Source organism: Colius striatus, chromosome 14, assembly GCF_028858725.1.
Source record: "Colius striatus isolate bColStr4 chromosome 14, bColStr4.1.hap1, whole genome shotgun sequence".
In the NCBI taxonomy this organism is placed as follows: Eukaryota; Metazoa; Chordata; class Aves; order Coliiformes; family Coliidae; genus Colius; species Colius striatus.
In genome coordinates, this window is record NC_084772.1 from 21,274,952 (window position 1) to 21,288,141 (window position 13,190).

Sequence of the window (13,190 nt, forward strand, 5' to 3'; positions counted from 1 at the left end):
GGGGCAACAGCAGGAAGCAAGAGTCAGAAGCCTGCTGGGAGGCTGTTCCTCGAGTCAGACATGGGTAGGGATGCAAGCACACAGCCTTACACGAAGGGGAACGTTAAGTGCAGGGTGCCATATGGCTCCAAACTGCCAGACATGTCCTCAGTGTGATGACAGGACCTGCCTGTAATTGCCTGACCGGTTTTTCCACCGCATGAAAAGTGCTCCTGTGGGAGATGAGCTTTTGCTGATACTGTTTCCAGGCAGGCTCCAGGAAACGCAGTGAACTGTGTCAGGAAGAGGAAGGACTTGTCCTGCTTCACTATGAAACCCAGGGAACTGAAAACTTTCTGTGTCTCCTCCAGCTCTTGGAGGACTTACACCTTCAGTGATCCCTTGAGCAGCCAGTTCTCCAACAAAGATTGGAAAGGCTGATCCCCACCTGATGAGATGAACTGAAATTGTAGCCTTGAAAAAGCCTCTTAGTGTCACACAGTATCCTGTGTGCACAGGGCCATGACCCAAAGACACTTCAGATGAGATTGCTTGAGCAAAAGCAGCCTGAAGTCAAGAGTACTGCCACAGCTGACTGAGCTGACTGATTTCCAGGATGCCCTGGCTCTGAGATCCCCCAGGATCCTAGAGGGAGCCCAGACACAGAAGCAGTAAATCTCTCTGGAGGTATGTGTGATGCCTGGCCTTTGTGTGCAACAATGAAACCTCTTTATGGTGGTTTGGCATCTGACCCCACTCCACAGTAATGTAAATCAACTGATAGGAGAGAATATGAAAACTGTAAGAGAACAAAGGAGGAGGAAGGAGAAAAGAAAGGAGAGGAAAAGGAGATGAAAAGGAAAAGAAAAGGCTGCCTAAAATAGAGGACAAATGAAATATGAGCAAAAGCAGGCAGAGAGAAGCAGGCATCAGTGTGCCATGCTGCTCCTTCACTGCAGCAGCAAAGCTAATCAAACTCAGCACAAATTTAAGGAGGCAAAGTGGTAAAAAGTAAATTGCACAGACAGGGAGAGGTGCCAACCTACCAAGGCAATGTTTTCTAAACCCTTTGGCAACATAAGGACGGATCAGAGGAGCCAACCTGGTGAAAGAGCTGTAGGATACACCCTGTTCCTCCAGGGTTGCAAGAGGGTGAAGAGAGGAGCGTGGCCAGCACAGGCTGTGAACAGGCAGAGACCTGGGGCTGGAGCACAGGCAGGGTGTAAGGACAGACAGACACGCTGGGAGGGGAATGCTGATTCCCTTCTGAGAAACCTTGCTGTGGGGACTCCCAGCAGGCTGTCTGCCAAGGGAGGTGATTAAGCTAAATAAAAATACACAACAGTAGCAGCTCCACAAATGAGGATAATTTAATTACCACATTCAATATAGGAGACCCACTTCCCATGAGTTTTCCATTGTGACCAGAGAGGAGACAAAAGCAACAGAACATGCTGCAGAAAGGAAGATTCATTTACTAAAGAGAGGCTTTCTATTAGGGTCTGCATAATAAACACCATCCCAGCTTCCCATAATCGTGTCATAATCTTGCCATAAAATTCAATCAAAGCAACAGCTTGTGAATGCCCAAAAATCAATGGAACTGTAGGAGAAATGATTGCAGATATAACACTGGAATTTATTTCCATGCTCAGTCCATGGTGGTGGTAAAGAACATCTAAATAACAGGGAAGCAGGTCCTGCAAACACCCCTCAGGCAAGAGCACCTCTCCCTCAAGTTCACCTCAACAGCAGGCAAATGAGAACTCACTTAGTAACATCATCCCTTTGATTTTTGGAAGAAGAGGTAATTTCTATCCCCTCATCTTCCTCAAATAAAAGTTAAGGGAACAGGGCACGGCCTCATGTGGAATCCCATCCCATCACTGCTCCGAGCTGGATGGAAAACACCAGCGCTGCAGATCTGCTTTCTGCATTAGTGCTGAGATGCAACAGAAAGCTAGAGCTGGTGTGCTGGGCTTCTGAATTGCTTTATGCACTGTGTAATGCACCTCCAGGGTGCTCGTCTGCTAAGTGAGAGAGAAGTGAAGATATTTTTCCCCTCCTCCTCTCTCTGGTGCAGGCACTCAGAGGACAGCCCGGGCTCAGCTCCTTCGAACAGAACAGCCACTCAATTATTTAAAACAGTTGAGTAATGGCAGTCCTGTCAGCTTGGAAAACATCTCTCTGTTAAAGCTGCTGCACAAACCCACTTCTGTGCAGGCAGGCACAGCAGCACTAGCTTTCTCTTTCTGTCTTTCCACGGTCACAGAATCATTACGGTTGGAAATGACCTTTAAGCTCATCGAGCCCATGCACCACCGTGTTCTGAGTCGGGGCCACTGGTGAGGGATGGGGCTGCACATCCCTCTTTGCAGCTAGTTTTGCTGCAGGGTAAAACTCAGGCAGGCGAAGGAAGGAGGGAAGGGGGTGAGGACACCTTGGGAGCTGTTTCAGAGGTAGCAGGTTTACATGTGGACTGTGTTGGCCGATGACTCCATAAATCCTTACAGAAACCTCTCGGGGTACGGTGTGTGCTGGAGATAAATGTTACAATAGTAGGCTCAGAGGAAAATGGATTCAGACAGGCGAGAGAGTCCAAGGATGGAACAGGATTGGGCACAAAGAGCTCCTGCAGGATCTCCTTCAGCTGGGGCTAGGAGATTGGAAGGTTGCCAGGATTGCCTTCCCTAGCTCCAAAACACACAAAGGATCCCAGCTCCAATGCACACACTGCCCAGCACCACTGCTTCTCTTCCCAGCTGCCCTGTTTTCAGGCCTGTCCTGTCCAAAACTATGCATTTTGCCTCCTCTCTCAGGGATTGTAAGACATACAAGAAGGAGGACTGGACTGAGGAGTCCAGGCATGGACATGTGCACATCCATCTAACCTGACCATTTTAAAATGCAAGTTTCTTCCTTTCTTTTTACCCCTCTCACCAACAATGGCTTTCTGGGACAGTTTTCAAACAGATTGCAAGAAACAGCTACCAAGGCAAATGAATGATATAAAGCATATGCTGAGAGTTTTCACCAGCTCACCTTAATGGGTACTTCTCTCCAGGGTCCCTCCCCAGGTGGAAAAGCAATGGCAGGGTTGTGTGCTCCTCCTGTGTATGTGTTGTCACTCCAGAGACATTCTGTCCAGGACAGAAGTCAATGCCCTGCAGCAAAGAGGAGACAGGTCAACAGGGAAGGGAAACATTTTAGCTGACCCCACTTTCTTGTGCAGCTTGTTCCAATACACTCACAAAATACAGAATTATTTTAAACCAAGACCCCACTTCAGCCTGCAAAATGGATTTGGAACTGATGAGGTAAAATAAGGTGACAATGCTGGTATTGCACTGACATAAAAGCTAAAGCAGACCTTAGAGCCCTGCCTTATAAAAAAGTAATGGCTATAAAATATTCATTAAAATGAAATGGCAAAGGGGTGAAACCACTTAATCAGAGAAATTCTGCACATGGAAAGTATCTCCTCTGATTTCTATGGCTTTGAAACACACTGAGAGTATCAGATTGCCTGGCAGTTCTGATCAAAAAGCACCAGTCCCAGAGGAAGCATCCAGCCAGGCCAAGGGGCATCACCCTGAGAGGCAATGGGCACCTGCTAGCCTCCCTGGAGACTCAGCACCTGACCCCAGACCTCAAGGACCTGTTTCACTGAAGAACCAAGTCCATCTGGTTGATTTTAAAGAAATGGGTGCCTTTTCTGACATAGGGCAAGCTGGTACTGAGGCACTCACCTGGGCCCAAAGAACTGAGTTAAATCTGGAGACATTCCTCTCACTAACGCTCAGATGTAAAGGGTCAGAAACGGGGGTTTTCCTGGCAGTGGGTGAGAAGGGCTCAGCTCCTGGGACTCTGCCCCTGCCAGCAGCAAGGGGTTAAAGTGCTGGCTGGCCACTGAGGGCCAGAGCAAGCTGCCCTTGCACTTGCCAGGCTGCCAGGTGTCGAGCTCCCTAATCACCTCGAGCCCATCCAAGGGCTAACAGAACCCACTTAAATCCTGGGGAATAGCAAAAAAATGCAAAGCACTAATTTCCCTGAACAGCAAATAAAGCAGGGGGCCCCCACAGACCAGCAAGGACTGGCATCAAATGGACTTGTTAAAGCTGGGGTTTACAATTCCAGCCAACACGCTGCGCTCCTTACAATGCCCCGAGACACGGACAGAGACATGGAGAGCAGGTAAATGGGAATATTTCAATGGAGGTGGGAAAGCAGCTGTAGCATTTGCTCTAAAAACCAACCAAACTGAAAGGGCTCTCTACAGATGTTGGTAGGGTTTGATTGGCAAACAATTTTCTACAAATATCCCGTGTTTTTAATGGACAGCTGGTCAGTGGAGCAGTTAATATTCTGCTTTTCAATAAAGCAAGAAGTTTAGAAGCCCATGAAATGCCATTTATCTGCACAGAGCTATAGATTCCTGAATCACTGACTGGAAAAATAAGAGAGTTGCTTGATAGGTTGTAGTGGCCCTACCAATAATGGACTTTAAATGGATACAAAAACGATTGACCTTTCCACCTCGTGACGCCACAGGCTTCCAAAACACACAGGCAGAAAGAGATTCCTTTCCTTTTTTTTCCTCCCCTCCTCAAAAAGAACGGTTAATGAAAAGGTATCAAAGCCTCCATAACATCCAAATTATGATTTGGATGCAAATCAAACAAGCAATTTAATTAAGAGCCTGCTAATTGGTACAATGCTCTCCCGGCTGCAAAGGCTTTGGTCTGAAAGAAGATTCGAGCCTCTTGGGTATTTGTTTATACATTGCTCTGTTTACATTTTCTCTTTTGTTTCTTATAAACCCCTTGTAGCTGAGTCTCCAGCACACAGCCCAAAGACTCCCAAGGAAGGAAAGTGCTGTGACAACTTGCCTGCTGCCACTAGCCAAAAGCTATCCATCTTTCTAATCTAAGCACTCAGTGCTCTCTTCAAAAGCAGTTGATGGGGGGGAAAATAAATGAGAGAAATAAAATCAAGGGTACTGCTTGATGACATTGATAAATAACTCCCTTAAAATATGGCTGAAACCACCCTTTACATTTCCAGGGCCTTTCAACTTTATCTCCACCAATAAAATCGACTGTTATTATTTTTATGGACTGTGTGACTGCCAATATTCAACCTACAGAGACTGCTGGAAGGATTTCCTACCTGCTCATCAGCAAACGAATGAAAAGGGGTAAAATGACATCCTCATGCCTCTGATCAGGGCATTGTCCTGCATCACAGTAAATAGCACACTATAGATACAGCTAGAGGAGCCCAGGCTTCTGTCCCTTTGACAGGAAGGAGTATGTAACTTGCCAGCCACAACTCCAGCTCATTCTGGTTTGCAAGTCAAAGCACTCTCAGAGAAAAATCAGCTCCACCAGTGAAATAAAAGACTTGGATGCCCAAAAGTCTGGATTGCTTTTCTTTTCTGGAGCAAAACCAGTATAAATTCAATCTGTTCGAGACTTGAAAAGTATTTAAAGCCAAGACAGTCCACACTCTGCAGCATCCACACAACGCCTCTGGCTGCTTGGCAAGTGTGCAAATCTGGTCACGTGTGGGACATGCCAAAATTCCTTGTGTGTGTCTGGGATGGGAGAGAAGGAGCTGCCCTCCAGCTCTGCCAGCACAAGCAGGGCCTAGCAAGGAAGGAGACTCTCTTGTAGATGATAATTTAACATCACATCAACATTTTGGAACATTTCCTGCTCTCCATTAAACAAAATTGGTTTTTTGCTTGTAAAAGGCCGAGCTGACAATGCGCCCCGTGGACCCCACGAATGCCAACGTGCCAGGCTCTCAAAGCCACACTTCCAGGGCTGCAGAGGGGCTCTCCCTGACACTGACAAGTGACCAGCTTCAGGCCTCTGACACTGCCAACAGAACTGCTGCTTCACCCCAAAATAAACCTCTGTTACATCAGAGAAGAGCGATGAGGTAGCTCTGCCTGCCCTATCCACCAGGATAACAAACCCCACAGCAGCTACCACTTCAGCTGCTGGTATTTGCTTTTATCTGTTTATTTGTCAGACTGTTGATATGCAGGGGATCAATAGCCACTTAAAGCACGTGTCTTATGTTTTACTCAGCACAGTGTCCAGGGTAATTTGCATGTTTACAGGTCATATTGTTCAAACTAAGCATAAAGGTCACTCCCTGTGTTTAAGCAAATTCTTGGAGCTTCTCTCCTCAATTACAAAAGCACGAAAACCAAAGCAGAAGATGAGCTCCCTGCCTTTTAAGAGGAGCCCGTAAAAGAGCATCAGATGGTGACCAGAAATAGCTCAGCTCCTGCCCAGGCAGCACGTTTTGCACCACTGTGCAGACCTGTTTGCTCCAGGAGAAATTCCAACAATCCCCCTTTATTAAAAAAAACCCCAAACCCAGCAAGCCCAACCCTTCCTGCAGGTCAGCTGAACCCCTCAGTCAGCCTGTCTGTCCCTCTCCCCAGCAGTCGTGTGACCGGGGCTGTTTTTCCGTTCAGAAGATCTCGAGGCTATTGGTTGCACAGCTTATGCTTTAATTTCCAGAGCAAATGGACCACAGATGCTATGTCAATATAGACATGAGACAAATACAGCCTCTTGCCAGTTTGGGCTCTTGGCCAAGTGATGGAATCACCACTTGTGTTAACGTAAGCCCTCTGGCAATTCCTCGCCCTGGCTCCAGCCCAGATCCCTCTGACTCCACAAGCGCCTGTGGATTTTGATAGCGGCACAGCAAAGCTGGGGCCTGTCTCCTGGTCATGCCTCCCCATTCCACCACACGAGACCCAGAGCAGTAAAACTGCATTCAGGTTGGAAGGAGAAAAGCACAGCAGTTCATTAGAGCCAGGGATGCCGTTTCTCGCTGTTTGCCACAGCACGGGGCGAGCGGCTGCTGTCACTCTCCCGGCGATTCCCAAGCAAAAGCCTCCCCATCTGGAGCTCCCCGAATGGCCAGACAGACACCCACAAGTGTGACTGCCAAGCTGCAACCCCGTTGAACAAAAATTGCTTCTAATGTGTTAACTGTCTGGAAGAGCCCCCAGAAGATGGGCAGATCAGCAAGCCTCTGGCGGCTCTCAAGCAGAAGCGATCAATGGCTAGCTCATATGCTCAGAGGACCACAATCAAATGTCATTATTTGTGAGGTTCTACTTGACTTCACACCCCTCCCTTGCAGAAAAGGCTTTATTGATCCCTTCATGTTGAGGAGAAGGGCAATCAGACAGACTGCAGCAGGAATAACCCCTTTGGCATTTCACATCAGAACAATAGGGGCTTCCGGCAGGCACCCACACCAATCATTTAAAGACACAGGAGCTCTCCTGAAAAATCACTGGAGGCTACTAACAAGATACTAAGCTGGCAGCAGAAAGGTTGATGGTATCAGCCACTCTCCAAGGAACCAAAGGGCGTTTTCCACAGCTTTTCCTAATTGTTTTTTCTCCCTCTTGCATCACTGCTCTTGAGGGCACAAGAGCTGTTCTCTGCTGGATTGTCTCTGAGGCAAGCAGAGAGAAGGACATTTCCCTCCTGTCTCTTGCTAGCTTACACTCATGCCTCCTCTACACAGCATTAAATTGGGCAATTCCTGAAGGACTTGCTGGCTACTTAGATAAATCCACAGAAAACACCCATTTTTGCCCCTTTCAGACCTCTCCTTCCAAACAAGGAAGATACAATGTACCTCTCTCCTCAATCCAGTGGATAAAACGCCTCCTAACAACGCAGACTCTGAGTGTTCCAGTTTCAGGGATGGGAAGCTGTGCACCCAATGTCGTGGCTGTGGGCACCAGCAGCAATGAAGCTGAGATGCCAACTTTGCAGGCACTATTTGTCATGCACTTTGCAATCCATTTCAGCATTGGTAATGAACATGCATGACTTACAGGCTAAAAAGATGGATGATGACAGCTACAAGAACAGTATTTTATAGGAGGCTTCCAGTAAAAGTCCTGCATGCTGTGCTTAGAAAAGAGGGAGCTCCTCAGCTTTATCCTTAGCTCTTATTTCTGCTCCAGCACACAACACAAAGGGCTGGCTTTATGTTCTAATCACTGCTGAATTTTGCTCATACAAGAAGAAAGGTGGAAGAACATAGGTGCTGATATAAACCAGTCCTTGAGCATCAGGGACTCAGGTCTTGTACAGGGGGAAGATATCTCTCCCTTAACCAAACCATGTAAGAATCTTTTACTATTTAAAAGCTTACAGATTTCAAGTAAAGTTTCCTTTCACCTACCTCTGTCCCATTAATCACCACTTGAATATCAGAAACTTAAAGCTATCCACTACATGAAAGGAGATGGAAGCCAGGTAAACAGACCCAAATACACATCCACAGGATAAATGTCCCACAGCGGGCTTGCTCTCACTGCCTTCTGTTGAGTGAGCCTTCCCTTTGTGCTTTCAACAGACACCACTCAAGAATGCAAGTTACCTAAGTAAGCAAATGAAACCAGCAGAAAAGACAGCATCAACACATCCTCCAGCACAGAGAAAGACTACAAGAGTTTATGAGAGGAGCCAGACTAGACAAAAAGATTGCTTGGGGGTTAAAAACCAAATAAACAAACACAAACTGGGAAGAACAGAAGAGCACACTTCATCTTTGTGAAAGATGACAAATTTTAATCCCAGGCCATAAGGCAGAGGATGCACACCAGTAAGGGCATGTTAATGTCATGGGAGCCTCAGCTGGCTGCAAACCTGTGTGCTGCTTGCATGGGATCTTTCCAGTGGAAATATTCCAAGTGCCCATATGGAGAGACATTCTTATCCCTCTTCTGCTTTCCTAGACTTTGCTTTCCGTATCTCTCTCTGGTACATTTTTGTTTGTACATCCATACTTGTTACTTAACTAATTCATATAGCAGGCAAATGTGTGGGCTTGCAGGTTAGAGGCAAAACTGCACCCATCCTTTACAGGTAATCCTGAAAGACATGGTAGTCCTCAACAGACCCAGGTTCTGGTTGCTTTAATGGTATAATGTCACCTCAAAGTCAAGCAAAAATGCACAAAGTGTGGATTAAAACCAGTGCAAGCTTCCTGTATCATTGGTTTCCCACACTGTCAATTAACGAGGGAATTCTGCAAGCAAAAGGTTTGGCTGAAACATGCCATGTATCTGTCAGAATAATGAGATACTCACTGCCCATAAAACAAACCTCTTCAAAATCTGCAGACAGCTCCTCTGACACACCTGGTCAACTTCAGCCCCTTTCCAAATGGATGACATGCCAACCAGATATGTCTGTTCACTGCAGGTCTGAGTTTGGACCTTCAGAGAGAATTTCGTACCTGAAAGTTTACCAAATCACCATACTGGATTCACAGTAAGGTAAGGACCCATGCTAATGAGCATCCCATTAACATTAGCTCATTAGCTGGAGTTCTGCTGGGATGGCAAATCAAAGTTATTGAACAGCAGACCTGCAGACAGTCAGAATTCTGAATGTCACACACGTGCCCGTGCTTCATTTTTCAGACAAAACCAGCAAACAAATTGGCCTTTTTGATTCTGTGCTCAGGTCCCAACACAGCTGAGAACCCCAGTCACTGAGAGAGGCACCTCTCTGTCATAAGGTGAGACTGCAAAATTCCCAACACTGGACTCAGACCTGTAGAACTGCTCTGCACTCTGATTTATTTCTATTTTTAGACTTGCAAGGCTTGTAATTAATGGCTGGAGGACACGAGGAGAATAGGAACAAATTTCAGCCCCAGCTTCCTCTGCATGTTGTTAATGGCTAGTCTGTCCACTAATGTGCTCCAATTTTACCCCCATCAACCACATGTGATACAAGCTGCAGGAAAGCAAGTGAATTTTTAATCATCTCTCTGATGTACAGTATAATTGCTGACTTTTATCAGGCAGTTGTTAAACAAGGACTTGGAAGGAAATAAATACTCCTTAATTGCACGACTGCCATTGCTCACAGGAGGAGGGCCTCTGAAATGAGTAACTGGTCCCCATTATCACTGCTACACACATCCTCAGACATGTACAAATCAGTTCAGATCAACATTGCTGGTTATTTGTTTCCCAGCTAGGTATGTCAGTGTGTGTGTACGTGCTTATATTGCAACGGGGAGCAATTATTGCTGTGTGACATTCTCCTGCACAGGCATGGGGAAAGCACGGCCCTGAGCCCAGGCATACACCCACACACATGCACATGCAAGTTACTGGTGCCTCTCACACAGGGAAAATCCTCCATACCGTGCCATGATATATGGGTTTAACTCACATATCAACCTAGACAAACACATTATCTCATTTTAGCTGTGTAGGATTAGCACCGAGGCAGAGCATGCAATGCATTACTGGAGCCAACTTTCCTTCTTCCTCTGTGTAAAGCAGAAACTTTGACTTCCTGAAGCATTACAGTTTCAAAAAGACAAACACACATATTTACAGCCCTGAATGTAAGTGACTCCCTTGGAGCTGACGTTTCCTTCTACCCCCAGGACACGCCAATGAAAGAAACCATGCACTTTTATATCCACAAATGTCATCAGCACTTATTTCTGCACCTGTGATGCCTTGAGGAGCCACCATAAGTCAAGGGGAAAAAAAAAGGAGACATAAAAAAAGAAATCAAACAAACAGTCCCTCCCCAGCACCAGCCTGCTGTCAAAATTGCTGAGAGCTGGGCCATAATGCATTTAGTTCATGTCTAAAGGTATAATCAGCAAGGCACATGTGTGAACCTGCCATTCAAGAAATGCCCCAGAGTTTAGTACTCAAGTCTGAGGGAGGAAAGATACAAAAGGAGAAAAATCATAGTGCTTAACAGCCAATTGTGAGAAGATCAGCCAGGAATTTACAAAAGCTGTGCCTATTTGGCAAATAAAATGTAAAACATCTTATAGTGTGATACAGGCTCACAAAAGGGCTGATAATAGATTAAACACATGTACTCTGCTGGTTTCAACAACTGCTGTTCTTTCCACTGTGCTGTTCCTATGGCTTTCCTTTTCCCTTTCAAGGACAAAAAACCCAAACCAACAAACCCACCCCTATGCCACTGAAATAGTTCAGAGCACCAGGTCTGGTGTCCTAGATGTTGGGAGATACCTGATCAATTTGGCATCAGACTCCAAACTTGAAAACATGTGAAAGCTCAGAATTCAGCAGGGAAAGAAGCTCAACATGAAGGGGCATTAAGAGAGGACCCTTCAGAACAACTCAAGCTTTGCTCATTTTCCTTTGCCCGTCTCCAGTTTCAGCAGAGAGGTGCTGTGACCCCAGTCCCCTTCAATTTGGCAGCAGATCTGGTAGCTCTGGCTGTGAATAAAAGGCTGGCTTGCAAGTGCACACTTCCCAGTTTAAACCTCTGCTTTAAAGGGTTACATTTCCCCAGGAGAATGAATGAGAGCAGGGTGCAGCTCAGTGTCCTGTTACCTTGTTGTATTCCTCCCAGGAATTGCTCCATGTCCAGTAGTGAGCCTTGTAAAGCCCAACTCTCACTGCCATCATCTCGTTGCCACGATAATAGAATATGGGCCTGAGAAAAGAGCACAGCTGCATGAGAAAGGGCGAGACTTGGGGCCTGGGCAGCCCCAGCCCCAGCGGCCTCACTGATAAGGGAGACAAACACTCTCATGGCGTCTGACTTCCGATTCCCTATCAGCCAGAAGCAGGCTGCCTCCTAATAGGCTCCACTGCAAGGTTTTCAATTAACATTTCGTAAAGTGTTCATCAAATTGAGAGCTCACAGGGCACAAGAATGAAACATTATACATCTTGGCTGCCAGGGATTGTTAATCCTTGAACTATCAGACCCTGTTATTTCCTATAGAGCGTGCCGATTTAAACACCAAATGTCTCAGAAGTGGTGTGTGTGTGAGAGAAAGGGATTCACAGGCTGTGTGATGCTTAACCTCCTCCTTACAGCAGCACCAAGCTATGTGCTGTTAGTGTCACACGGACAGGGTGGCCAGGGAGGATGTCAGATGCTGGACAGCTGTGGATGACATGTCAGAAAAGCTCCATATGGGAAGCCCTGGCACTCAGACATGCTTTATTTTTAACTTCTGACTGTTTTCTTTCCCAAAATCTCCCTTTGCATCATCTAAACATATCACTGAAAACTCCAATTGCTTTTCCTGGAGGTTTTCTTAATTAAAAACACATCTGAGAGATGCCCCTCACTTGGAGCATTTGCTCTGTACCCGTGTACATGCCCTTGCCAGGGCACCCCAGCAACATTCCTACTGGTTCCCCCAATAGCACAATCTTGGTTTCTTTTGAGGGAATAGGACAAAATCTGCAAGAGGGAGGTTTGGTTTGTTGGTGCAGCTCATCAGACAAGGACATCAGATGTAGTCAGCTCTTCTCTCCAGTTGTTTCAGGCAGCTGACAGGACGAGATGGTGAAGCTGTTTGTCACTGTTGGGGGCTACATACATCTTTGTCTTTCATTCAGAGATGCCACTTGGTAAAAACTACCCACTGTGGTGATGCCACCTTGAGAAAACAGTCCCTAAACGCAAGGTAAGAGTAAAATCTCCACAAGTAGCCTTAGATCTCTTCTCTTTTTCAATTGCAGCCTCCCCTGTGAGGTCCTTGCACAAACAACAAGCCTTTCTCCTTTGTGACCAGGAGCTGCTGGTGAGCCAAGGGGACAGGCTGCTGCAGCAGAGCCCTCTCCTGCGTCCCCAAAGCACCGGAGGCGCCGGTGAGATAAAGGCAGCTTGAGAGACTGGCCAAATGCAGGGCCTGATCTAACCCAGTCCCATTAACAAAAACCCAAACAACTATGACACAAAGTATGCCTGTCTCCCTTTTCCTTACCATAAACACTCACTATTTGACAAGCCATGACGTGCCCCTTTGCTGGAAGGTGTCAGGGTCAGGCTTTTGCTTTCTAACAATAACTTTTCCATGTTTGAAAGAGGATTGGGTGGCCATGCTTTGGCAATAGGGTTGGACAAGATGATCTCTAAAGGTCCCTTCCAACCCCTCCCATTCTGTGATTCTATGATTACACCTTGTACTCTGCTATACCAATCTCTTTTTTACCCCATTCAGTTTCTCCTTTTTAAGCTTAAAAGAACACAACAGCTGCATCTCCTGGGAAGTTTTTGGGGAAGTGAAAACTGTGACCTGCTGAGGTCTGGAGAGAAAGAAAAAAAGAAGCAGCAAAAAAGTCTTGATGCACCTTGAGTGACTACAAAGGCTCCCATCCAACACAGGAGAGGACTGGAGTGTTT

The 13,190-nt window shown here is 46.4% G+C and overlaps 1 protein-coding gene across 7 annotated transcripts in view; it reads right to left on the minus strand.

Moving 5' to 3' along the window:
* The window catches only part of GALNS (galactosamine (N-acetyl)-6-sulfatase), a 53,103-nt gene that overhangs the window by 19,155 nt on the left and 20,758 nt on the right, over positions 1 to 13,190 (minus strand). For all 7 annotated transcript variants that reach the window (XR_009819729.1, XR_009819728.1, XR_009819727.1 and 4 more), the window contains exons 11-12: positions 11,381 to 11,483; positions 3,022 to 3,143 (exon numbers count right to left, since the gene is read on the minus strand). Coding sequence is in view for 1 of the 7 variants with exons in the window: in XM_062007278.1 (XP_061863262.1) it covers positions 3,022 to 3,143; positions 11,381 to 11,483 (225 nt within the window). In the remaining 6 variants the exon portion in view is untranslated. The remainder of the gene's footprint in view (positions 1 to 3,021; positions 3,144 to 11,380; positions 11,484 to 13,190) is intronic.